This window comes from Eptesicus fuscus, chromosome 3 (genome assembly GCF_027574615.1).
Source record: "Eptesicus fuscus isolate TK198812 chromosome 3, DD_ASM_mEF_20220401, whole genome shotgun sequence".
In the NCBI taxonomy this organism is placed as follows: domain Eukaryota; kingdom Metazoa; phylum Chordata; class Mammalia; order Chiroptera; family Vespertilionidae; genus Eptesicus; species Eptesicus fuscus.
Window position 1 is genome coordinate 59,627,523 of NC_072475.1, and position 27,251 is coordinate 59,654,773.

General features: G+C 47.7%; 1 protein-coding gene and 1 long non-coding RNA gene across 2 annotated transcripts in view; one reads left to right on the forward strand and one right to left on the reverse strand.

The window, feature by feature from the left end:
* Positions 1 to 27,251, forward strand: part of FSTL1 (follistatin like 1) — a 57,860-nt gene that overhangs the window by 23,429 nt on the left and 7,180 nt on the right. Inside the window, exons 3-9 of the mRNA XM_008146646.3 lie at positions 14,348 to 14,452; positions 16,929 to 17,058; positions 17,902 to 17,934; positions 19,578 to 19,708; positions 23,405 to 23,523; positions 25,357 to 25,469; positions 25,778 to 25,888. Coding sequence (XP_008144868.2) covers positions 14,348 to 14,452; positions 16,929 to 17,058; positions 17,902 to 17,934; positions 19,578 to 19,708; positions 23,405 to 23,523; positions 25,357 to 25,469; positions 25,778 to 25,888 — 742 coding nt within the window. The remainder of the gene's footprint in view (positions 1 to 14,347; positions 14,453 to 16,928; positions 17,059 to 17,901; positions 17,935 to 19,577; positions 19,709 to 23,404; positions 23,524 to 25,356; positions 25,470 to 25,777; positions 25,889 to 27,251) is intronic.
* On the reverse strand, positions 6,313 to 16,316 carry LOC129148587 (uncharacterized). Its single transcript, XR_008555579.1, has 2 exons — positions 16,235 to 16,316; positions 6,313 to 6,425 (listed from the first exon to the last, which is right to left on the reverse strand). It is a non-coding gene; the product is annotated as an uncharacterized LOC129148587 (long non-coding RNA).

Here is a 27,251-nt window from a genome sequence, read left to right on the forward strand (position 1 = left end):
CTTGATCGTCCCATCTATTGCTTACTTGCTTGGAAATAGATTTTGTCCAATTCCACTTCGGGCAATGATAAGGAAATGCAAATTGATTTGTTTTTGGAGTATTGCTTTTTTCCCCCCGAAGGGACTGATTATATGTGGTTCTTAATTTGTCCAGAAAGGTTAACATTCCTCAAATGGATTCTTAACATCCAAGGGATCTACAAGTCGGCGTCAGAACTTCCTGACATGCATGCCCAGCAGAGAGCAATGATGTTTGTTGATGATTACAGACTCTAAGGAGCCCCTCATTGCCAACCCCAAATCTTGGGGAAGCTCCACATTAAGCTCAGAGATCTGTGCCCCACTTTCCAGGTTTAAGTGCAGGCAAATAAGTCAGGTGGGCCCATGACTGCCAACCAGGATTGAGAGTAGAAGACCACCGCCAGCCGTGGTTGCCAAGTAACGGGCAGGAATTCCTATCAAATGGCTGTGACTCCCAGAGGCCCTGAGAAAATACTAGGGATGCACCCTGTGTGGGCCTTCCCCTTTAAACATCCTACAATTTTGTAACTGAGCTTGTGGCTGAACCACATGCTCATAATTTCTAGGCTGGCTACATGATGCCTAAAATGCAGTCATTTCTGCTGGTTCCCTGGGAGAGTCTGACCTTTCCCTGGGTTTTGTGACCACAGGATCACCGAGCCACTGTTTTGGGTTCAGTTGTTCAGGAATGTGCAAGAATGCACTCCCGGAAGTCCCCCTTCTTCAGGGGAGATTTAGTAACTCTCTCTGCTGTGAAATCATCCCACTCTATTGCCCACATTATTGCCTTAAACTCATAGAGAACCAGCTCCCTTTGTCAACAATGCGTGCAATGAATGATTCTCTCTTTAGAGAAGCAGTTGGAAGGATCTGTAATGACCAAGATTTTGAAGCAGGTTCAAAATCTGCCAAGTTCCCCAGCTTCCCAGCAGCAGAACCCCGTGCATGCATAGCCTCATGGAGTCGTTGAATCAATGGAGATAAAGGCTGCAAGATAAATGCTCAGAGTAGCACTTTCATTGGATTTCTCATCTTTCCTAGCTTATTCCCTAGAACAGTGGTTGGCAAACCGCGGCTCTCGAGCCACATGCGGCTCTTTGGCCCCTTGGGTGTTCTAATGCCACTTCTTCAAAATAGACTCGCCCAGGCCGCAAACCGACTTCTGCACATGGGCCACGAAGTTTCAATCGCACTGTACGTGCGCGCCCGCAAGTGGTATTTTGTGGAAGAGCCACACTCAAGGGGCCAAAGAGCCGCATGTGGCTCTCGAGCCGCGGTTTGCCGACCACTGGCCTAGAAAAATCGAGTTCCAGAATCGATCACTATGTTTCTGGGAGCGCATAGACACCAGGTTAGAATTCCTGCTCTATCAAATAAAAACAATCACTTTCCCTCAGGCAGCCTAATAATTAAGGTGGCCATGTGTCACAGTTTGCCTGTTGTCCAAGTTTATTTAAAAGGTTCCCCTTTAGTCTGGAAAAAGTCCCAGTTTGGCTGATAAAATATATGCTCAGATCTTCTCCCGCTCAAGCTCACAAACCCCTGTTTGCCCTGCAGCACCGATCTAGCATCCCCCCACCTGGAGAAACTGGGTCCCATGGTGACATGTAAAATAAGCTTGCAGTTTCCTTCACTGATCCTCAGACTCAGATCTAGAAAGCCCCTGGGACCAGAGGCCACCCAGAGAGCAACAGCACAGGTACACACTCCTTCATCTGAAGGGAGCCCTTCATTTGCATTTGGCATTGTTCTGGGTGTGTATCTGCGGGGGGGGGGGGGGGGGGGGGGGAGATGCGGGGAAATTGGGAGGGTCCTTGAGTCCCTGGAGGCACAAGCCCTCCCTGTGGAGCCTGAGGGTGATGAACACCACCTGCCTCTGGCATTTCTTTGGAAAACTGTGTTCCTCGGACTCCTCCTGGTTTTCCCCACTTTTCTCCTGGCCAGCAGTTGCCATGGCAACACAGTGTCTGAGAACTTCTAATTGCATCTGTCTGCTTCTCCTAGAACCATACCGAGACACACATATGGAGACTTCATTTAGGCTGGAGTTCTTGCTGGGTTTTAACCCCTTCTGCATTCCTCAGGCCGGGAAATAATTGCCAAGTTGCTAGAAACTTGATGGCTGCTTTGCAGCCACACTGGCCCCAAAGGTTCCCAGGGCTTTGTCCCTGTTTTTAGAGTGGGGACTCACGCTGCTGCTCGGCTGTGCTGGGTCTCTGGGTCTCTCTGCTCCATTGTGTTCCAATCTCCCCTGACCTCCATGCTAGCCTCACCCAACCATCTTGACCCTTTCATCTGTCAAATTATCTTAGCTCTTGGTGGGACATCACAGCTCCTTTCGAGGTGTCCAGCCCCAGAGGAAATAAACCACTTGGACACAACTGAAGCCTCACCCTTCCCTGGCAATCCACTGCAAGGGTGAGCCAGAGGGGAGTGGTTGGAGACCCCGGGACATTCTAGGGGTGGGGAGGGGTAGAACAAGGGAAGAAGCTTGTTTTTCTGGTCCCGGGAGACTGACCAACTGGCCTCCCTTCTACCTCATAGGACAGTGTAGGGGTGGGGTTCCTGGGAAGAGTTAACACAAAGCAGCTGCCTTGGATAACAAGCCCATTTCATGATTTCTCTTGGCCTCCTCTCACTTGGCTCTTTATTTCCACTTCTCCCTGTCTAGGCCACCCCCTACACTCCAAAGTGTCACCCAGTTTGCACATTCCCACATCACCTCATCTTCTACCCCCTTTCCCTCCACCAATTTCTCATTCGCTCAGCGGGTCAGCTGGGTGTTGCATTGATGATGGACAAAAGAAATGACTGGAAGCCATTTCAGTACCCCCACTGCTCTCGTGTCCATTTTACCAACGTGCGCACGTGTACACACACACACACACACACACACACACACACACACACACACACCAATGTCTTTCTATGGGTCTGAGACAACCTCTAATTAGTGAATATTCAAGCTGACTATTTATGGCCTGGTGGAGAAGGGTGGGGTCTGTAGGGTATTTCCCCCCCAAAAGACTGGTCCTGGAAGGGGGCAGCCCCGGAAGAGGAGATGGCACAGGATCTGTCTTTCAGCCCCTACTTCAGGTCCTCAGGGCAGTGCGACTCAGCAGCCCTTTCACGCTTTCAACGAAGGTTGATGAACGGCACAGGGTGCTATGCTGGGACCCGTGGAAGAACTCTGAAATATAATCCTGTCCTCTAGGAACTTAGAGTTCAGCTGGGAAGACAAAATCTGTACAATCAATTAAAATCTTAAAAAGTGATTAAAATGAGTTCAGACAAAGTGGAGTGAGAATTCCAGGAAGGAAGAAGGAATTCCTATCAACCAAAAGGCAAGGTCACAGAGGATGGAGTGGTGTAACTGGAGCTAAGCCTTGAAGGACAGGAAGGATTTGTGCAACCCAGACAAAAAAAAATCAGACTTTCCAGGTGGTGACATCTTTTTAGCTGGTCTCGTAGGACATCCTCCTCCCATCTGAAGGTTAGAGGAGCATCTAACAATCCCTACCGGTGCTGACATTTTCAAAGGGTAATGAGATCCCGTTTCAAAATGTAGAACCTCGGGAGTCCTATGTCTTTTATTTTAGTCTGCTTGTGACTTAGATATGCCGTGGCTGCCTGCTCCACCCATTTGCACAGCTGAAGCTCCGAGTAGCCGGAGAGTTCCTGAAGGTAAAGGGGCCAAGGATCTCAAGCCACGTTAACAATGAAGTTACCCAGGGGAGAGAAGACTGAGCTTCATGCCGAAGACCTTGTTAAATGTGGCCCAGACGATACCAGTAGGGGACGGTGTCAGGCATTGGAATCAGTGCCAGCTCATGTGAATCACCTTGGAGAAGCGGTAGCTTAGCCTTCAGTTTTAGGGGGAGCCATGCACAAATTGGGATGATGGAAAGGAGCCACAGAGGTGGGGGGACTATTCCCCGATTAGAGAAGGTACTCAAGGTACTCAGTGTTACTAAATCAGTGGGTTTATTCCCTAGTAGGTATGTGTATCAGGAACTGCCTAGGGGCCACCTAAATTCAGTTGACCCCTGGGACAAAAGGGTGGAGAGAACTCGTAGCTCTTAGGCTATACCCGTATCTCACCTGCTTCCCACCGAAGCAGGGGAGTAAATATATTCTATTCAGAGGCCCATGAATGTGAATCCTATCTGTTTCTGGGCTGGGGAAGCTTGGGGAAATGGAAGGTTGGCTTGCAGGAATGTTGGTCCAGATGTGGCGGGCACTGCAGGGGACACTCTCCCACAGCTGCCCCGGGGCTGTCTCCCTCCTTTAGTTGAGGGTATTGGGATTTAGGGGTGGGGGTTTCTCTCTCTCTCTCTCTCTCTCTCTCTCTTTTTTTTTTTTTTTTTTTACTTTTAATCAACCATTCTCCTTGAACTACATGTGGAAATAATTAGATCATGAATGCTGAGTAAATGTGAGCCCTGGCAGTCCCAGACATACTTCAGTGACAGCTTCTTGGCAGGAATGAAGAACTGTGAATCTCATGTGAATTTCCTTTAACCATTCTCTCCCTTCTTCTCTTTCCTTTTTTCTTGCAAGGCAAACACAAGTAGAATAAAAAGGTTATTAATGGCATTCCAGGGGAGTAGAGGGTTCCAAGCAGTTAACTGGTTAGTGAAATAAGGCCACTCAATTGGGGTCCCATTACTGCTCCCTGACTTCCTCTGCCACGATCCAGGAGGGAATGAAAAGGCATTTCTTATGAAAATTCTTTGACTATGAAAGCCAGTTTTAATTCCTCAACCCAAACTCAGCAAAACCCCTGAAATACCCTCACGAGGCTCTATATGTAAACAGTCTCTTTAGTTTGGGCATTTCGGTTAGCTTCCTTGGGAAAATAAAGTTTGATATTCAAGAACATCTGAAATGGTAAATTCCTGTGCTTTCTAGTTAAGAGAATCCTAACAGTGTAAAGGACTTTGACATCATCTACACCACCCCACCCCCCCCTTTTTTTTTATGGATGGGGAAACTGAGGACCAGAGAGGTCAAGCATCTTGCCCTAAGCCACACAGTGTGTTACAGGCAGTTATATGTCAGGGCCTGTCTCTAGGTTTCTGCACCAGTTCTCTTTACATGGAATCTCACTGCCTCTGTCTGGTCTGTCCTCTGGGTTACCGGTTCAGGTTTTAGCAGAAGTTTAAAGGCTTTTTGCAGGGAGGAGGAAGGGTCTCATCCCAACATCATTTGCCAAATCATTTCTCATATAATGGCATTCATCATACATTTCCTGGAGCTCTCTAGATTTCCTGGTTTTGCTCCCAGTTTTCTGAATGTGCCTACTCTGCTTTCTTGGCTGCTTCACCTCCAGAGCCCTCATACGGTTTTGTAGGCTGTTCACTACATGAGAAGGTGAGGGAGGCTGAATTCCAACCTGCACGCTGCTTGCCAAGCTCTGTAACCTGGCCAGGTGCTGCATCTGCCCAGAGGAGACCCCAAGAGGGCTGGTGGCAGTCTGCTCTCCTTGCTCCTCTCTGTGCACATCCTGTCCCTTCCTCTCCTCAGCTGCCCTCATCCCTCCATTCCCACCCTTCCCTCCTGAGCTCATTTTGTTCTCTTGGCTGCATTTCTCACTCTGACACGGATGATGTCCAGATGTGTATCTCTAGTCCTTTATTTTGAACTGTCAGTGGAATATTTTACATCCCCGGAGACACATGCCCATTACTGATGCATCATTGCTTGCCCCTCCTCTCTCCCCCCCCCCCCCCCCCCACCGTGGCCCTTCCCAGGGCTCCATCTCTGAGATACAGCAACAACCTTCCAGGCCCTGGAAGCCAGAGATCTTGGCAGATTCCCCCATTCTCTCCTTCCCCACTTCTGTCTGGTAGGTTGCCAGATCTTGTTCTTTAGAATTTTCTCTTGGATTCCTTCCTTCTCTGCCACACCCTACATGAGATTCTCATCCCCAGGCTCTTTCTAGCTGATTTCCTTGTGCCTCCAATTAATTCCTCCTTGCCCATTTCTTCCCATGTACCCCTGCCAGACTATTCTTAAAACCCTCCTGCTCAAAACCTACAGGGTTTCTTTCCATCCCAATCCTACCATTCGTCGGGGCTCAGCTCAAGTCCCATTTTGTCCATGAAGCCCCACCTCCTGGAGTCAGCCCCATCTCCTTCAGGACTGCGTTGGCCTGTTAATGCCATCGCCCTGACGAGGTTAGAAACTTTTGCCAAGGCAGAGACCACTCCTTTCAAGTGTATGCCATAGAGCTTTGCACCATGCTGCTCACAGACTTATTATTCTTGTTTTGTTGTTATGGGCACTCACCACAAGCATGCCTTCTGATGGGTTAAATTACCTGCCTTGTCCTTTCCTGAAGACTGGAGGACTCTCTCTAGCCCTACTTTGTCCTTCATAGTGGGCACATCTTAGGCAGACAGCTGGAGAACGGAAAATGAATACTATGCTCAGACCTAACAGGCTAATTCAGGACAGAAAGTGGTCTGACCTAAAAGCCCCCGCCCTCTCCGCCCCCACGCCACCAACCAGGTGTTCTGGAAAAACTAGGGGGTGAATTTGCAAAACTGGGGGACTTGTAAAAAGCAGTCTTTAGGAAGACTAGTGGAATATCTCGGGCACTCCCAGGGATAACTCTTAGGACAATAGACAGATCTTGGGGAACCGTTCAGTAAAAGTGAAGTCACTGGATGTGCCTGAGTTGAGGAAACGGCATGGCACTCCTGGGGAGACACCCCAGCTCATCATTGAGGTCCAGGACTTGAAGGCATGAGAGCAGAGACACCCTCCTCAGGTGCTGGAGATGATCCAGAGCCACAGTCTTCTCCATGCCAATAGGGATGCATCCTCCGACCTCCTAGACCAGCGGTTCTCAACCTGTGGGTCACGACCCCTTTGGGGGTCGAACAACCCTTTCACAGGAGTCGCCTAAGACATCCTGCATATAAGATATTTACATTACAATTCATAACAGTAGCAAAATTACAGTTATGAAGTAGCAACGAAAATAATTTTATGGTTGGGGGTCACCACAACATGAGGAACTGTATTAATGGGTCGCGGCATTAGGAAGGCTGAGAACCACTGTCCCAGACCCTTGTGAGATGGTTTTCAGTCCTGTATGAAGTGCCTAGCATACTTCTAACTCTGTAAGTGCTTACTAAATGCTGCTGTATACGTCTGCTAGGACTGGACAAGACCATTACAGACAACTGAACTTAGCGCTATGGAGAAGCCAAGCACCCAGGTTGCTGTGCTGGGTCTGGGCCACCTCAAGGAAGACCTAATCTGTGGAGGAGCGGGATTGCAGAGAAAGGGCTTCTCTGTGGAGGTGGTAGTTTAGGTGCTTCAGTCTGACAAGGTGCTTCAGGCAGACACTTAGAAAATGTGACAGCCCTAGCTGGTTTGGCTCAGGGGATAGAGCGTCGGCCTACAGACTGAAGGGTCTCAGGTTTGATTCCAGTCAAGGGCACATGACCAAGCTGTGGTCTCAGTCCGTGGTGGGGGGTGTGCAGGAGGCAGCCGATTCATGATTCTCTCTCATCATTGATGTTTCTCTCTCTCCTTCTCCCTTCCTCTCTGAAATCAATAAAAATATGTTTTAAAAAAAAAGAAAATGCGACAGAATCTGTCAAATCATAAAGACAGTGATTAAGGTAAGCAGCTTTGTCCCATTTGAAATTTGATAGCAATTTTCAGGCACACCATATATTATAACATGAGAAAAAGAGTGAGGAGCATGTTATCCCATAAACTGTAATAGAGGCTGAATGCAAACATCAACAGAAAGGAGAATTTGATAATTCTTGAGTGACAAGTCCATAATAGATATTTTTATCTTAAAGCGAATCCTCTGGGGTAATGCATCCTTTATTTTGATGTCATGAAGCCCACACCTTCAGTCCAAACATCCCAAATGCCATTGTCACTGGCCACTGACACTGACACTAATCTGAACGGACCCCAAATGACATTTAATGTAGGAAACGTTCATTAAGCATTCTCTCAGGCAGGACAATGTGGTTGGTCTGTGGGAAGCCAAAATGTGCAAGCGCTTAGTCTGCTTGAGATAAGCTATATGTGCATAAAATATTAAACAAGGCTCCGACTAATGGGCTACAGGTGCAGAGCTTTCTCGTTTAGGAAGAAAATGTAGGGTAGGTGGACAGTCTGATTTACCATGAAGCTAATTTAGCTTCAGTTTCAGACCTGTTACTTACAAGGCCCACCCACGGCCCTGTGCCCAATTTTGCAGTCATTGTTAAGCATTCTTTTGCTTTTGTTTGTTTGTTTGTGTTTTGGTTTTTTAAATATATTTTTATTGATTTCAGAGAGGAAGGGAGAGAGAGAGAGATAGAAACATCAATGATAAGAGAGAATCATTGATTGGCTGCCTCCAGCACGCCCCCTAATGGGGATCGAGCCTGCAGCCTGGGCATGTGCCTGACCAGGAATCAAACCTGGGACCCTTCAGTCCACAGATCGACGCTCAATCCACTGAGCCAAACCAACTAGGGCTAGGGCAAGCATTCTTTTTTTTTAAGGAGAGCCCCTCAAATTTTGTAAGCTTCAGACCCCACAAAACCTGGCTCTGGCTCTGTGCGTAAACTTGAGATTGAGGGATGGGTTGTGAACACATAGGGGGACGAGGCCCTGCAAATGCAGTGCCTGCTGCCAAGTGCATCAGGACATCTGCTAGAAATCACCACTCCTTCCTCTTTACCTGGAATATGTGGCATGCGCCAACACATTCTTTTCAGGGAAAGGAATTAGGGGACTTGAGCAAGGCCCCCTGGTGCTCCAGGTAGACTGTAAGGTCCTAAAGCGGTTTTGCTTTCTCCTTGGCTTTCTCAGGTCCGGGCTACTAGGTTCCATTCCAGAAGGGCCTCCCGGGGGCAGCCAGCACCCCACCCTACCCCCACCTCACTCTCCTGTTCTCCCCAGTTCTGTGAGTTCCTTTGTCCCCAACTCCATGATGCTGTGCGAACCCGAGGAGCCCTGGTGTTCCTGTGAAGTTTCCATGACTAATTCTGGCAAAGCAAGGGGAGCCTTCCTCACGTCAACAAAGCCGCTCTGTCACAGAATAGTGGCAAGTGGAGCCAAAATTCCACCTTGGCATACGTAAGGGCTGTTTTTATTTTTTTCAAAAAGAAAAGTTAGGAAGGAGGAAAAGGATGGAAGGCACAGAGCTGACCCAGTTTACGTCCGTGATTGATGGTATATTAAGATGTAGTTTTATGCCTTTGCTTATAAGCTCCCTCCCTTACCAAAACACATTGTTCTTCCAGAAATTGTTTTACTTCAGAAGACTTTTTTTAAACATTCAAAGTGTATTTCATGTTCAGACTTACTGCTGTGGTGGGCCCAGAGACTCAGACACACTAGCACCTCTAGTGGTGGTTTAGCAAATAACTTGCTTTTTTAGTTGCAAAAATAATTCCTGTTTATTCACACCGTGGATCCAGTCTAGGTTTGATTTGTAAAGAGGCAAAGTGGTGTAGAGGAAAGAGCTGGATTAAAGTCTGGAGACCTCACGTGGAGCCTCATGAGGTCTTGGACCAATCACATATAGCCGTCCACAAGTCTCGGTTTCTTCTTCATCATAGGATGTTACATCTGGAAGGGCCGAAAAGAGATAACCCCTGCCTGCCTATCCTCGAAGGTTTTGAGAATAAAAAATGATAGTCAAAATGACAGACTAATCAATATTACGGTGCAAATATAAAGTATCATTTATTCCCATGCAGCGGCTGACAGATGCTCAGAGGGGAGGTTTTTCCCTGTAAAAGTCAGCAGTCTTCCCTGTCAGCCTTTACCAAGAGAAGTCTGCCCTGTGAAACTTACCCATGGGACCAAATCCCCAGGGCATGGCTTGCAACACTTAATGAAAACAACCTAGAGCCAGTCGGGGAGATGATGCGGATGGAGAAAGCTAGAAATCTGATGTTTCGCATGCCTGTGAATGGGAGGAATTGGAAACAAGTACTTACTGATTTTTTCAATATATCAGGGTGTCTACACTTCCAGAATACGCCCCCTCTCCCTAATCAATTATACTCTCACAAGTGTATTCAGACCGACGGGTGTGTGTATCCATGTCCTCTCCCTGCGCCTGCCCTTGGAGCTGTACCCTCTCTCCAAGGCTCACTCCCTTGACTGCTCTTGGTAAAAGAATATCAGGGCTCTGGGGTCAGGCTGACCTGTGTTCTAAGCCTGACTCCGCTCTCACTAGTCATATGGTCTCTGTACATCACAGAGCTTTTCTGAACCTTACTTTCCTCCCCATCTGTTATATGGAAACCTGCACAGACGTTGCGAGGACAGAGACATCTGTAAAGACCCTCACTCGGGTGTAGGTGCTCTGTTGAATATTAGCATCGGGCCCTCGTCCATTGTCACCCTCACAAGAGCTCTGCTTTATACCTGGCAGGTTTCCCTGCCCCCAGCCTCTCTCCATCCAGGCTGCCCCGCACTTGGGAGTCAGAATTCCCAGGTTGGAAGGGACCAGACACAGTATTCCAAAACACCACATCATCATGTCACTGGCCCCATTCCAAACTTCCCAAGGTCCTCACTGCCCACCAGGTCAGCTGGCGAGACCTGCCGCCCTACCTCATCTCTCTCTTCCTCGCCACGCTCCTCTCTACCCATGAGCGTGTTCCTGCCATGAACATCTCAAGGTGTTCTCCCTCACTTAGAATCAGTCACTCAGCAGATGGGTAAAACCACCTACCACCCTAAGGAACTTTCTAGAAGCTTTGGGAATGCCCTCGACAACCCTGCTCCCAGAGAAGATAGGGCTTGTCTTCATTGTTGATTTCTGCATGAAAGCGTGCCTGTGAATGGGGGGGAATTGAGGAGGACCCTGAGGGCTTCAGGTAAGACATTTCCCCCCCAGTTCTTGGTTCCTGCTGCCTGGGCCTGCAGGGCATGAACCCCAATCTGCCACCTCCTCACCACATCTGGCAGGGAAGAGCTGGGAGGAGCGGCAGGAGCCAAGACTGCACTCTGCATTGCGGCTCTTGGCTCCGTGAGACACAGAGAGAGATTGCCACCTATTGATAGATGCGCCACCTGCATTTCTCTATGGTCTTCAAACAGGGCCACAGGGTTTGATTTTTCCATTTAGGTGGTCCTCCCTCTCAGGATTGTCATTCCAGTGTAAGGGAGGCTGGGTGGGGATGTGGCAGCCCAAAGTGGTAACAGCATCTCTGAGGGAAATTGCCTGAACATCGGCTTTGCACTGTCACGATGGCCACGTTCAGTTGTGTGGCAGGCTCTGCCGCATGTGGTGCATGTGGTTTAGTCTCACACAGCCCTCACAGGGATCAGTGTTATCACTGGGCAGAGGCGCCACCAGGGCAACTGAGGAGCAGAAGTGGAACCTAGGCATTCAAATCTAACTCTGACGCTGCAGCGTTAAGCACTTTCTCCTGACATTTACTAATTATGTAAGTCACACCCTCATTATAATTTCCTTAACCTTGACTCTTCTGGGTAGGAAAATGAATGTAAAAGAACTTTTCCTTTAGGTTGGGTAGAATATGCCACTTTCAAGTTATTTAACCGATCAGGCTCAGACCCCTCATCTGTAAAATAGGGATGATTATGGTGTCAAACTTATGGCATTGTCAGAGAGCTTAACTAAGATAATGTATAACAAAAATCTCATAGCAGGGTACCAGCTATTTATAAATGGGAGCTTAATCATCTCTTGTCTGTGGATGTGGATTAGAATCCTAATTCCTCTCATTTTTTGTTTTGGGGCCTTGGGGAAGTTACTTGACCTTTCTGATCTTTAGTTTTCTCGTCTATAAAATGGGGTTAATAACATACATGTTCTTGCAGGGCTGTTCACAAAGTAAGATGAAATCTTATGTATGTAAACACTGTAAATTTTAATTGTATTATTCAAGTATTAATCTATATTTTAAGTAAAAAGTATCTGTTTCTTTACCTGGATTTTTGAGATCTATTTCTGATGAATGACTTGGGTTGAATTAAACCTATAACTAAAAGCTTTTTTTTTTTTTAATACTCACTAAAAACAACAACATAAGATAAAAAAGAGGCTCCATAAAGGCCACAGGCTATTATTCTGCAGTAAACTCTATAAGCATTAACATTAATAACACTTTTCATAGGCAATTCGTTTTACAGTTTGTGATGCACTTCCAAATGTGTTATTTCATTTCATCTTCACAGGCCAGGATTGGTATTTATCCCTATGATAGAGAGGGAAAAACTGAGGCTCAAAGTATTAAAGTGACTAGTTACAACACAGCTAATAATTGCTAACGGTTGTGGGTGTCTGCCATGGAGCTGTGTGTTAGTGTGCCTTTAAGTGTAGGCATATGTCTGAGCATGCTTTTTATGCACTTGTATGTCTGTACCTCGTGTGACACACACACAGAGGATTGTATGTTAGCTGGTTGTTTCCTGAAAGGGAAAGGAGAAAATAGTCTTATCTGAGTTTTTTTTATATATATACTGCTCAGCGATAGCCTTTTCCTCTTCTTGTTTAGAGCTGCTTTCTATTCCCAGACACAGTTTCCAAGAGGGCTGGTCTGCCTGGAGAATATGTTTGATGTTATCGCTATTCCTGGTTTGGGAAACAACCGCTAGTCCTCCCAGCCTTCTGGGAATTACTTCCTCTTTTCTTCCCTGCCTGCCAGCTTTATTGAATTCGCCTTAGCAACATCCAGAAAAGAATGGGTGTGGCAACAGCCCGTGAGCCAATGAGATGTGACCATGGCGAGGGTTTCCAGACCAATGGGAGCCTTGTATGACACGCCGGCTGGCTCAGGAGAGAAAACAATAACCTGAAGTTTGCAAAGCTGCCTCCGGGTGGCAGCAGACCGGCTGTTTTGGACACAGCCCCTCAGCTCTCAATATCTGCTTTGTTTTTTGCTTTCTCTGACCTGTTCTTGGGTATAAAACACCAGCTGTAAGAATTTACTGTGAGAAGTGAGTCTGTGAGTGTGAGTTCTCTGCATGACACAGTAGACATGGCCTGAAGGGCAGAATCTCAGGTTCCATCCCCACCCTTACTAGGGCCAGTCGCATGACCCCAGCACAACTCCTGCCATCTTTGTTGGTTTTAGCACAGCCCATGCCACCCTCGTGGGCAGGCCGGAGGCCTGTGGTGAGACTGCCTGCAGGAAGAGTGGCTGGAGGAATCCCATTCTCCTTCATTCAACCACCACTACTGCTGGCCTGAGTGGCAAATGAGGTGGGGCTGGCTTTTAGTCGCCAATTAACACGAGAGAACGAGTGTGTCTCTGACAGATGAATAACTACAAGCACCCACATTTTCAGAGGCATAGATTTGGAGCCATTCCCTGCCTTTTCAGTTCTAGTGCATATGTCTGTACAGGAATATCTGACCATACGTGTTTTGAGGCTAGTTCTACTGCTTATCAGATGGTTTGGCCCTCTTGGTCTTAAAGCCAGAGGCAGATGTGGACAGGGGCTGAATTAGACCAAATAAAATAACAGCAGATCCATGTTTCAATAGCTTGGCTATTCTTCTTTTGCTTTGAACACTACCCAGTGAGATTTTGGTCTTTCAGATAGCCATATTGCTCTCAAATGTTTCCATTTATGCCCTAGCTGGTTTGGCTCAATGGATAGAGTGTCGGCCTGCAGACTGAAGGGTCCCAGGTTCGATTCCAGTGAAGGGCACATGCCCAGGTTGCCGGCTCGATCCCCAGTAGGGGGCGTGCAGGGGGGCAGCTGATCAATGATTCTCTCTCATCATTGATGTTTCTATCTATATCTTCTCCCTTCCTCTCTCTGAAATAAATAAAAATATATATTTTAAAAGTTTCCATTTCTGCCCAGTCTATTCTTCTCATCCTTTAGAAATCAGTGAAGGCCTCCTATTTCAGAGTGTCTCATTTGATTCTTGCCCTCCATCTCTCCTCTAGCTCCCTAGTGCTTCCATATCGCTTTCTAAAGATCTCTTGATTTGTATTTCCTCAGAGAGTTACAGAGCATCTTGAGGTCAGGGACTGTGCCTTTATATCTCCATTCCTTAGTGTAGTGTTGGCATATAATGGATAATATTATACTAACCAATAAACGTTCGTAGAAGAATGGGAGCATGCAAGAAAGGAGCTCTTGTTCTTTAAGAAACAATCTTTAGGACTCATAGGTGGCCTGGGCTGGAGCAGTGCTGGCAAGGCTGGTGCTGGCTACTGGGGACAGCTTGTGGCTAATCAGGACCCTTCAACCCGTGACTCCAGACCAAGCCCTGGGCTTGAACTATAATCACCACCATCGGTTCAACCCATCATGGGCTCGTTTCAGTGACATGGTGTTCTTTTATGATTTTGTGTTTTAGGAAGAACTAAGGAGCAAATCCAAGATCTGTGCCAATGTGTTTTGCGGAGCTGGCCGGGAATGTGCAGTCACAGAGAAGGGAGAGCCCACCTGCCTCTGCATTGAGGTAAGTCCTGAGGTCAGGAGCCAGAGGACAGGGTGGCTGCCTCGTTGGAGCTGCCAGTCGGCACAGCAGTGCCAACAATGTCATCATCTTTATGAAAGCACACCTGGTCTATCTGAAAAGAGTGGAATTTTCATCCCAGGAGTTAAAAATCAGAAATCTGTGAACACAGGGATTTTTTTTTTTTTTAAGTTTAGCTTTATAAGATTTTTAAATTACAAAATGAATAATTGCTTTATGTAAGTCAAATAAGTACAGGTATTTATGCAAACATAAAATTAATCTTCCGCATAACCTTCAAGTCCCATTAGTCTGAGTTAACCAGTCTGAGTTAATCCAAAATCCAGGTTAACAGATTGGCATATATTTGTTTCACTTTTTTTTTTTTTTGCCTTTGCTACTATAAACATGTAGAGAGATTCCTTCTATTTTATACAAAAATGGAATCATAACACATAGTTATAGATATGTATATACACAATTTGCGTTTTGTACTCATGCATATATCATGGAAAGCCCTGCAGGTCAGGATGTATAGTTGTAACTCACTTTCTAACAGATGCATGATCTTTAGTGGTATAAAAGCACCAGATTTACACAATCATTTCCCTATAGATGGACACTTCCCACGGAACAACAACACCCTTGTGCAAATAGCCCTACATGCTGCTGCCTTTATTTCTGTAGGATTGATTTCCACTAGGATATGCAAATTGTAAAAAAATAGACAGAATGCAGGTTTTTCAGGTTTGCTTTGGTTTTGAATGAACCATAAAAAGCAAAGTGAGCTTTCGAGAAATACTCCTTTCATAAGCAGGATTCTGATCAGTTCTCACTCTTCAGGCAAACAACCCTGAATGTGTGCCCTTTTCCCCCTTTCTGTCAAATCAACCCAAGCCTGAAGTGCATCTGTCTTTGTGCAAATAAACACACCCAACTTAGGCCCCAGAGGAAGGATCCTGACCCATTGCTCCAGAAGGGAAGTCCTCCAGGTTAGAAATCAGGAAAACAGATATGCTGGAGACCTGGCAGGGCCTCACTGGAGGGGCGCTGGCCACTGTGTGGTGGCTTACGCCCAGACGTAAGGTTCGGCAACCTGGCGTCTAGTCTCAGCCCGGCCACATACAATTGTGTGATTTTGAGCAAGCTAGTGCCACAGGATACCATGAAGACAGAGACTGTATTTGGCTTTGCCCAGTGCCCAGCACATGGAAGAACTCAGCAATAAGTATTGGTTAAGTGCAGTTTGTCTTTCTGGCTTTGGTATTCTTGTCTGTAAATTGGAACGTTTGGGCTACCTCCCAGCTCCAGTGTCCTGTGTTTCTTTTCACTGCATCTGCTCTTCCTTGCTTTGGCGCCTTTATTACGTCTGAGCTGAACTTGCTTCCCCCTCTCTCCTTTCAGAAATCACAAAAGTCTTAAGAAACAGCTTGCCTGTGACCATGGCACTTTAAATAGCCAAAGTAGAGCCGAGTTGCCAAGTGAACTTTAGTCCACTTCCTTATTCATAATGATTCTCTGTAATACTTCACAAAGATCCAGGCACCCCAACCCCCAGCCTCACAACAGGCACTGTAAGATTGGGAGGAAAACAAAATGTCCCCACAGGACAAACAAAGTGAGAGAGCAAAGATCCTTAAGGTTCAGCCCAGAAGAGTTGAAGAGGGGCGGAGTTTACCTGCCTTCAGTCTCCACATTTCCAGCTCTCAGCTCTGGCTGTTTTGTGTCATAGAATGCTGGAAGTTTAAGGGATCTTAGATCAGCCAAAGACATTGAGTAACTTACTACAAAATGATGAAGTGATGAAAATTCCAAACTCCTGACTTCTAATAAAATGCCCTTTTGGCTCGTTTGGTAGGGAGGGGTATGGCAGGGAGGGATGTGGCAGGAAAGGGTGTGGCAGGGAGGGATGTGGCAGAGAGGGGTGTGGCAGAGAGGAGTGTGGCAGGGAGGGGTGTGGCAGAGAGGGGTGTGGCAGGGAGGGGTGTGGCAGGGAGGGGTGTGGCAGAGAGGGGTGTGGCAGGGAGGAGTGTGGCAGAGAGGAGTGTGGCAGGGAGGGGTGTGGCAGAGAGGGGTGTGGCAGGGAGGAGTATGGCAGGGAGGGGTGTGGCAGGGAGGGATGTGGTAGGGAGGGGTGTGGCAGGGAGGGATGTGGCAGGGAGGGGTGTGGCAGGGAGGAGTATGGCAGGGAGGGGTGTGGCAGAGAGGGGTGTGGCAGGGAGGGGGGGGTCTGTCTCTTCACTGAATAGCAGAGAGGACCCTGACCCAGGATCAGCACAGAGTCATATGGGGCTGCAAGGTGATAAGGTGCCTCCAACACTAAGTGGGGTCCGGTCACAGATGCCAGGGCTGAGGCTCCCACTGCTGAGGCCATCGCGCTGGTGGGGAGTCCTCAGGAGATGGCTCTGTGTGCTGGTGTGTGCATGCTCTGTGTGTGTGCCGGCACCCTTGATTGCACCAACATCCAACTCTGTTTCAGCAATGCAAACCTCACAAGAGGCCTGTGTGTGGCAGCAACGGCAAGACCTACCTCAACCACTGTGAGCTGCATCGAGATGCCTGCCTCACTGGATCCAAAATCCAGGTCGACTACGATGGACACTGCAAAGGTAAGGCATGCCCTCACTGCAGCCATGAGGAGCCAGGAAGGCAGAGCAGTGTGGCAGGGATACCCGGAGTCCTTTCCATCCGGACCCCCGGCACCCGAAGCCGTGGCGACCACCCAGGTTCTTGGAGGCCTAGCCTCTTGGCGCCCATGAGCCTGCTGGGTTCCTCCTGGATGGCCTAGGTTTCTGCCCAGGGTTTCCTGTATCAGACCCCAAGGGCTGCCAGCTCTGTCTGCAGCTGAATAGTGGATAGGCAATCACATCAGTAATCAATAATAATAAGGAAGTGTTTAAATGAATTCTGTATCTTTTTAAAAAGCTGGTAAATTTCACTTTTCCCATGCTTTTAAAATGTGGGTACCTCTCAGCCCTGCTAGTATTATGTTTCCTCTATTTTACCGATACTCAAACCATTATCATAAGGATAAAAGGGAAGGGGTCCCATGCTTGTTGCTAATTAGACATTCGCTCCCTGCCTAACGGCTGCCCTGCCTAACCTGTCTCGGCCTCGAACTTCCCTGAAGAAACAAGAAGCCGTTGCCCACATGTTGGTCTCCCCTCTGTTTCCATGGTGATTCCATGTGAGTTCTCAAAGTCCCAGTGACCTCCCCCACCCCTCAATCTAGCAGGACAAGGTGTGAGATCAGGAGGGAACTCAGTGGCCCCAAAATGTCAAACAAAGCAGGAAAGAAAAGATCCCCAAACTTGGGTCTTGGAAGAAGGAAAGGAGGCAGGACTTAAGACAAAATGATGCAAAGGTTACAAGTGGCCACTTACTGTGGGGCCATTTTAATCCCAGTAGTACATAGAAATTTTATTTTTTTCTTGACTTCTTTTGTCTTTCAGAAAAGAAATCTGTAAGTCCATCTGCCAGCCCAGGTGAGTGCCTGTTTTTCCACAGTGTGCATCTTTTTTAAAAAGTTTTTATTAAATTGGTTGGGGTGACATTGGTCAACATGAACGTATAGGTTTCAGGTGTGGGTTTCTATGTTACAAGATCTGTATATTGCATTGTGTGCCCACCACCCGAAGTCAGATCTTCTCCTGTCACCATATATTGGGACCTCCTTGACTCCCGAGCACCCTCCCTCTGGCAACTACCACACTATTGTTTGTGTTCAGGAGTTTCAGTTTTATAGCCCACCTATGAGTGAAATCATATGGTCCTTAGCTTTTTCTGACTTATTTCACTCAACATAATGTTCTCAAGGTCCATCCATGCAGTGTGCATCGTAGGGAGGAAACTCTTTTCATGATGGAAATCTCGTGTTCTACAATCCCCGCTGAAGACCTCCAGAGCTCTGTGTCAGTCCTGTCACCCACAGCTGGTCGCTCTTCAGCGTCGCTCAGAAAAGCTGCAAAACTGCATTTTTTTGTGTGTGTGTTTGTCATTTGAAGCATCGGGTTGGGTCAGAATGTTGACTGCGTTTTGCATTTTTGCTGAGTAATGACTGACCGCAAGGACGAGGAAGTCACTGAGTCCTTTCCTTCAGTGATCTACAAGATATCCTGTTGTCAGGGGACGAGCAGAATCAGAGGCACAACTTTTTAAGAAAAGGGGGGGTAATCTGTAATGCCAGTAGGATTTCTTCTGTGATTTTCTACGAATAAAAAGTAAAATTTCATCGTCATTTATAAATACAGACCCCTTTAGCATATACGTTTCCTTAAATCTTCACAATAACCTTGTGAGGTAGGTTTTATTGTAATTACGTTACAGATGAGGAGACTGAGGCTCAGAGAGGCCAGGTGAACTTCCCTGAATCCCACAGCTAAAAAGTGGCAGAGTGGGGAGAGGTGCCCAGATTTTCATTCACTGGCTCAGTGCCTCTTACACATCCTAACATGTATTATCTTCCAGGAATCCCCTTTTGCCAAGTCTTTTCCCTTCCTGCTTCCCCATCCACCCAACTCTCAGCCCCACCTGTTGTTCCCATGTGGCTTACACAGCTGTCCAGAGCCTGGCTTCAACGTGGCACTTTGTTGGCCTCATTTTCTGTCGTGTATAATAAAGTATAATGCAGGCAGTGTAAAATGCAGGTGGAAGAAAGTTTTGATAGACCCAGTTGGTGAGAGAAGGGAAAGCTATACAGAGAGAATCAGAAATCCAGTGCCATAAAGAAATGCAATGCTCTCCTTTATTCGTTTATTATTTTACTTTTTCTTTGGGCCAAGAGAGCTGTTCTGTTGATTGATTGATTTCTCCCACCCCCTCAGCTTCCTAAAGTTAATGAAAATGTCCTTTATTTTGCTGCTCTACTTCCCCCCCCCCCCCCTCACCTATGCAACATAGGCTTTCTGTTTCAATATTCTTGATCTTTATGAATTTTTTAGAGACACGAGCTTGAATCCTGGGTTCGACACTTTCCAGTATGGCCCTGGGTTGACTCCTCCGGAGCATGTGCGTGGCCATCCTGTCTCCCTGCGTGCTGTGGGACCGCAGTGAGATGACGCACTCACATAGTGGGCGCTGGGTGACACTGGGGTCCTCACCGTCAGTTGACCTCCCCCCTTTCCTGCAGTCGTTTGCTATCAGTCCAACCGCGATGAGCTCCGGCACCGCATCATCCAGTGGCTGGAAGCCGAGATCATTCCAGACGGCTGGTTCTCTAAAGGCAGCAACTACAGTGAAATCCTGGACAAGTACTTCAAGGTAATCCAAAGTTGGGGTCAAAGACTGGTCGCCCATGGCCAGACCACGAGGAAATACCAACCCGCGGGGAGTCCTTGAGTGTTTCCTCACCATAGATCATTCCATGCAGCAGCAGCAGTTGCCTTCTGACCAGCTTGATCAGAGGGAGCCCAGCAGTACGGTCTTTATGATCTAACTCATATGTGTTGCTCTGTTTGTGCAGTTAAACCAACAAAGGTGTCGGAAAGCTTATGTATGAAAACTATGGCTCCATGCCCCCGCCCCGTATGACACCTTATAGAACTGGCTGCGGATACAAAAATACCTTCTGATCTCACTCGGACCCAGGCCTCCTCAGCCTCTTTCCCACCTCGTTTGATATTTCTCTAAGTCATTAACTGACTACCCATGGCCCATAGAGCAACTCTCATCTGAGAAGTGTCGATGGATTGGCATTTCATGGGTCCAGGATCCTTCATGAACCTAGATGTTGCTACTCTTAAAGAGAAAGATTATTCCCATTGGGAACAGGAGAGATGCTACTTCAAAAAGGGAAATGAGGGTAGAAATAGTACTTAGCAATGAGCAAGGCCACCATGTCAAGGAGATCTTTCTGGGAGCTTGAGATAGTTGTTGGAAGAAGCAGTTAAGGGTGCTCTTCCAGCTGATGGACAAGAACACAGACGCACATAAATGTACGTCCCTGTTAGAGATAAACGAACTACATGCAAAAGCAAGTGCGTGTGCGCACAGCAACACACACCCCACTTACAGAGATGCACACGCCACACAGAGACACATCCTACCCACAGACACACGCACTCAGTTACCCACATTCCCACATGCTCACAAAAGCCCCTTCACTTACAGACACGCATCTCTGGGCAGATGCCCTGGAACGCTCATTCCCCAGACATACACGCCCTCACGTGCCTCAGGGCCTTCTGTCCCAGAACCTAACCAGGCAGGACTCAGGAGCAACTCCAGACACACGAGGAACTTCTTGCCAGCTCTGCGGTCACCAGATGCGGTCAGCACCAGCCCCGTCTATGGATTCCTCTTGCTCACTGACATTCTGGACCCTACGTACTGCGTTGGCTTGAAATAGGATATCTGGTCATTTAAGAGTCTGCTTGTGTTACTGTCTTTAGATAGCGAGTTCTCTCTTCTGTGGCAGAACAAGTATATCTCTCTGGATTCCAAGTGTTTGAGATCACACCTGGATGTTAAAGCACAGCCCTTCTCACTGTGTCCTCTGTCTCAACCTCTCCCACACTGTGGAGCCCTGGGGAAGCTCTTTATCTGTCCTTCAGCATCTGCTTTTTGATGATTATCTGAGACCTGTACTAGTCTGTGGAGTCTTCAAAGGGAGACGCCCGCCCACTAGGCAAACAGCTGCTCGTTTCTAAGCGATCTGATATCTCACAGAGACTGTGTCTGAACCAATGAATCGCCCTTAGCCCAGCTGGCATTCCTTATAGAAAAATTAGTTGAAAAGCAAATCTAATCAGAATGCAGAAAAGACCAAAATCAGGCTCTCACCTCAGCTGGGGATTCAGTCACTCTTTCTTAGGTGAAAGCGTGAGAAGAGGTAAAGAAAGAGGCTTTCATGGCCATGTCACACACACAAGCCGGACTCTGGGTGGCAGACTCCTGGTGGCCAGGCTGAAACTGGATCCAGCCTTCCGATCTCCCTTACCCCAGTATGACATTTCCCATCAGCCCAGCTGCTGTACGTGACAGAGTGCCTGGCCGAGCCCATCTCCTTTCAACAATCTCCAAACTTGCAATAAGCCCAACCATGGGTCTCAGAGCACACTTTCCTGCCTTGCACAACCCTATGGTTACATAGAAGAAAAGGGCTGTTATCTCGAGTGTAGATCTGGGAAATGCTGGTGTAAAGAAGTACCGAGCCTTTGTAACTGGTTGGTTGAACAGAGACACAGTGAATTAGGTAGGTTCTTGGTCCAAGTCTTGACCAGACCTCCCTCCTACCCCTGTAGGCCCCCTAGGGATTTCAGGTTTCCAGGCTGTTTCAGGGCTGGTTTCAAACCTCTGTTTTCCTGTGGCTGCCACATACAGACCTGGCCTGGAGTAGGCTGGTTGGGTCCTCATGAGATGAGTGCAGGCAGGTTGGCCCCTCCCTCAGCTTCAGGCCTGGACTCTGGCCCCACTGAATGTGCCGGGAGTGCACTCAGCACTGCCCTTTGAGAGCTGCCTGGGCTGTAGTTGCCAGGCTCCGGGTGCCCCTAGTGCCCTCTGGGTCCACAGCCATTGCTGGACTGTTCCTCTCCCCACACTCAGTCTGTACTCAGGCCCTGGTGGGGTTGGGTCTGTGAAAGCTGCTCCGGTCTGTCCAGCACTTGCAGCATTTGGACTCCGGAAAGTCCTAGGCTGCTAAGAATGGAACCTGGCCAACCTCACTTTATTTCTCTGTGTTAATTAATCAAGACCTCACAAGGTGAACACTTAGGGAAGGTTCCTCGGGTGAACATATGGTGGCTACAGAACATCTGAGACCTCTTCTTAGGAATTAGGACAAGAATGATGAACAGGTACTAAACAAGGGCCGTCATAGTTGTCTCATACCATGCTGTCATACATACCCTGGAGAGGTTTACAGCCTTAGAGTGGCATACACGCAACCGTGACAGTTATGGAAGGACAGACTTTTACGTTCCACCTAGAAACCTAGACAGACTTTTCTTCCAGAATTCCTTACACCATCAGGGAATCCACCTTGAAGGTAACATGAGGGTGCTGATTACTCCCAGGGCAGCAGTATGAGGCCACCTAAGGGAAGAATTTTGAAAGACAAAATTTTTTCCATTGGAACTATTTAGGAAAACAAGTGTCCAGCTTGGAATTTAAACCAAGCCCTGAAACTGACAACCTCTTCCTGCAGCTAGGGCCTGAGTACAAGGTCTTGGTCTGGCATCTTGACAAAGTGGGGACAATGCCTGAGCTCGATACACCCTCACCCTGTGCTCATGGGATGTCAGCTGGGCCGTGAGGACAGCCTGGACAGCTGAGGACCTGTGCTCATGTCTGTAGTGGGGCCCACACACAGGGCAAGGGTGGGGGACTTTGCACCACCTCTGCCTGCAGGTTCTCAATGCAAGCCCTTTGCGTCTGACTCCTCGCAGATGAAGGGTACCAGTGTGAAAGTTAAGCACTGAGCAGGCCAGGGAAGCTGGAAATCAAGCATTAAGAAATGGTCCTGTGAGCTCTGAGTGCCATCTGTGTCATTGTTCCCAAGTAGCGTGTTAGAAATACACTTCCTGGGCTCTGCCACAGAAATTCTGGCTCACAGAGTTGTTATCCCATGTTTGTTAGGGTTTAAGGATGTGGTGTGGTGGCTGGCCTGAACTCAGGGCTGCCATCGAGGCTGTCCGCAGAGTCCCTGAAGCCCCCTAGGCTTCCTGGGTTCCGCGGGCCACGCTCGGGCTGCCCTCCCAGGCAGGGTCTGGGTTTGAAAGGCCCTCGGTGGCCTCTGCCCAGGCACTTTCACTCTCTCGTCTCGAGGCTCAGACGCCTTCTCTGGGTGCCCAGGGATCCGAGCCTTTGGTGCTGTAGCTCTCTGAGGCTAAGCCAGGGCAGGGTTGGTTGGAACATGTCAAGAACAAGATAAACCAGAGGTGGGTCCAGCCCAGTGGGGGAATACTGGAACTGGGTTCTACAAACTGTTGCTGAAAGATCTCTTCATCCCCTTTCTAGAATTTTGATAATGGCGACGCTCGCTTGGACTCCAGTGAGTTCCTGAAATTTGTGGAGCAGAATGAAACCGCCATCAACATCACCACCTATGCAGACCAGGAGAACAACAAGCTGCTTAGGTGAGTGGAGTGAGAGTGGCAGGGAGGGGTCCATGAGAGGAAGGCTGGATAGGAGAGGGGATTTGAACTCCTTCCTACTACAAAGGAGCCACCAGTGTTAATGTGAAGTAAAAAGCTAAATAGGAATTCTGTCCAGGTCTAATCTGTGAACATTATGAACTAATATACTGAGCACCACTAGTATCTGATCAAACGGTTATTGTTTTTGGCTAGAACTTGCAAGGAATAGGAGCATGTAATTTTAAGTAAATGATCAAGGTTGCATCAGAACAAAGTTGTTTCTGAGTGTTGTGGGTAATGTTTTAATGGTTAATTTTCTGAAGGAATTACTTTCATGCATTACATAACTGTAGCTTAGATCTGATTTTTATGATAATCGGTGCTATTTCATGTAGAGAACTCTAATGGTTACAAATGTGAGTATGTCCCTCTCCTTTTCTGGTATCATTCCAAAGCAAATGGCAATAAAAATGAATCCCTAAGAAACCTCTGGTGTGGTTCCAGGACATTGGTAAGAATTAAGAATAGTGTAAGCACCACTTTGTTCTAAAGAAGTACAAGCATGAAAGCCCAGACTCTAGAAAGATTCCTTCTTAATAATAGTCCATGGTCTAAGTATAATATCTGAAAAGCCTTCATATTTTGATAAACTAAAATTAGGCAATATTTTACAAGTTCAACGTTTGATCCTCGTACCATCTCAGTGAAGGAGGAATCCTGTCTCCATTTTACAGATGAGAAAACAGAAAGGTTGAATAACTAGCTCAAGGCCATTTGGGCAGTAAGTGATTGAGCCAGGGCTCAAATCCAGGCCACGGGGAGAGTAAGAGAGCTGAGATTCTGTGAAACTTCTGGAAGGTCTTGTTCTAGAATGGTGATGCTTGCTTGAACTCCACATTCTTTCAAATCACACATTGCTTTCATATTGTCTACTAGTGGTCCGGTGCATGAAATTCATGCATGGGTGGGGGTGTCCCTCAGCCCGGCCTGCATCCTCTCCAATCTGGGACCCCTCGGGGGATGTCCGACTGCCAGTTTGGGCCCGATCCCTGTGGCAGTCGGACATCCCTCTCACAATCCGGGACCGTTGACTGCTAACCGCTCACCTGCCTATCTGCCTGATTGCCCCTAACCACTCTGCCTGCCGGCCTGCTCACCCCTAACTGCCTCCCCTGCCAGCCTGCCCGCCCCCAGCTGACCCCCCTTGCTGGCATGCTTGCCTCCAACTGCCCCCCCTGCCAGCCTGATCACCTCAAACTTCCCACCGCTGCTGGCCTGCTCACCCCCAACTGGCCCTCCCTGCCAGCCTGCTCGCCCCTAACTGCCCTCCCCTCCTGGCTTAATTGCCCCTAACCGCCTTTGCCTTGGCCCCACCACAATGGCTTTGTCTGAAAGGATGTCCAGAAGGTCTCCCTGAGGTCTCCTGGTCTAATTAGCATATTATCCTTTTATTAGTATAGATTTTTCTCATTTGTGTTTTGATTTTCCTTGTTTGGTCGACTTGACACTTAGACCATAGGGAAAGGCAATTACTGGTGGAAGGTGTGCAGGTAGTGAAACATTTGTCAATCCAAATTGGACAAAACCATACAGGAAGTTTTAGTTGTCTGGGGAGGAACATTTGAGTGATCTGACATTCGGTGTAACAGACTGAAGATTGGGTGCTTACAGGAGTCAGGATGGTTGATGGTTGTGGGAGGTCAGTGTAGAAACTTTATCAATTAACAGTCACCTTGGCCTCCTCCGAGGCCCCAGGTGTGTGTGGTCCTATTTTCTTTCTTCAGGAGGGAAGCTGAGGTGTGGCTGACACATTTCTCCTGTGTTTTGTTTCAGAGGACTCTGTGTTGATGCTCTCATTGAGCTGTCTGATGAAAATGCTGACTGGAAACTCAGCTTCCAAGAGTTCCTCAAGTGCCTCAATCCGTCCTTCAACCCTCCAGAGAAGAGTATGCTTCACCTAAGAAACAGGGAGTGAGGGGGAGTGGGAGCATTTTGAGGGACTAAAATTGATGGCCCTCTCCAGAGTTTGCTTAAAAAATACCCTTCCACGATTCTAGGTGGGCTCCAGCCCATCATCTCCATAGTGATGTTCAGGTCCAAAACCTTTGGCTGATGATAGCATTTGCTCAGATAGAGTGCCTCTGAGGGACAGGCAGGTCTTGTCTGGGGAAAGGGTAAGGTGCACGGAGTGTAGTCAGGACTCTGTGTTCCACCTTCACCCTAAACTATTGTCCCTTATTTTTGGTCCCAACAGAGTGTGCCCTGGAAGATGAAATGTACGCCGATGGAGCTGAGACCGAGGTGGACTGTAACCGCTGCGTCTGTGCCTGCGGAAACTGGGTCTGCACAGCCATGACCTGTGACGGTGAGCTGTGCCTCAGGCAGAAGAAGGAACAACAGGGACAGAGCTCCCTTCATGAAGTCACCATGAGAGAAGTCAGGGTGGGGATGACGGAAAAGAGGACGGTGGTAGCTGGGAGCAAGGAACCTGGGCAGCAAGCGACAGACTCACACTTGTCATATTGGAGCTCCCAGAAGGCAGCATTAAGGACAAAGCACTTATCCCAGACGCAGAAAGTTTGAAAATCACTCCAGAGGCTTGGAACAAAAGAGGTTCAAGACCCAGGGCAAGAACAAATGTTGATATGAGATTGGAATGGTGATAATAATAATGAAAGCGAACACTTATTTAGTGAGAACAATGTGCCAGGCACTTTACATATTAACCCACTTAATCCTTATGATAGCTTAGAAAATCCTATATGTAAAAGATTTGGGTGTTTGGAAGATAAAACGATTCCTCCTCACCACCCATTCTCAGCAGAAAAAGGAAGAATGCAGACCTTCTGTGAACTAACAGAATTAGATATTTCTTTTTGAGACATGGGCAGGGTGAGTTGGGATATAGAGATGTCAGAGAGCGTTTGGGAGGCCGGTGCAGAACCACTAGGGTCCCATTAGGATCTTGGACTACAGTGATGCCAAAGATTAAAGCCAAGCCCTGGGGAAAACTAGGCACCATTCAGAGTGGAGGCAAGACAGACAAGGGTGAAGCCAGGTCACAGATGCTCTGGGAAGAAAGATCAGATGGAAGGAATCAAGCCCAAAATTTACACCAGATGGAGTGAACCTAAAATTATATCTTAAAAAGCCAACTGAACCTGGCCGATTTGGTTCAGTGGTTGATCGTTGATCTATGAACCAGGAGGTCACGGTTCTATTCCAGGTCAGGGCACATGTCCAGGATGTGGGCCCAATCCCTAAAGAGGGGTGTGCAGGAGGCAGCCCATCAATGATTCTCCCTCATCATTGATGTTTCTATCACTCTCTCCCTTTCCCTTCCTCTCTGAAATCAATAAAAACGTATTTTTTTTAAAAAAAAAAAAAGCAAACTGAGACAAGAAAAAGCAGGCTGGTCCTAGGATCATGTTCAAGGTGAGGTAATCTGGTAATTGGAGACAGAGGTCACAGACCCAGGCAGAGCTTCTTCTAGATTAAAAGCCAAGACACCAATAATACAAATGGAGCTCAGTACTCCCCAGGGGATCCCTCGTCTCCCACTCCCCAGGAGCAAGTCTCTTTTCAGTGTGGGAGGGCTGGATGCCTACCTAACTCCAGAGACAAGTGAAAAAAGCAGGAAGAGGCTGTTTAGAGGTAGAAATGCCTAGAAGTTGCTGGAGGCCAAATTAAAGCCATGGTAGCCAGGCCAAGTATACAGTAGTTACTGA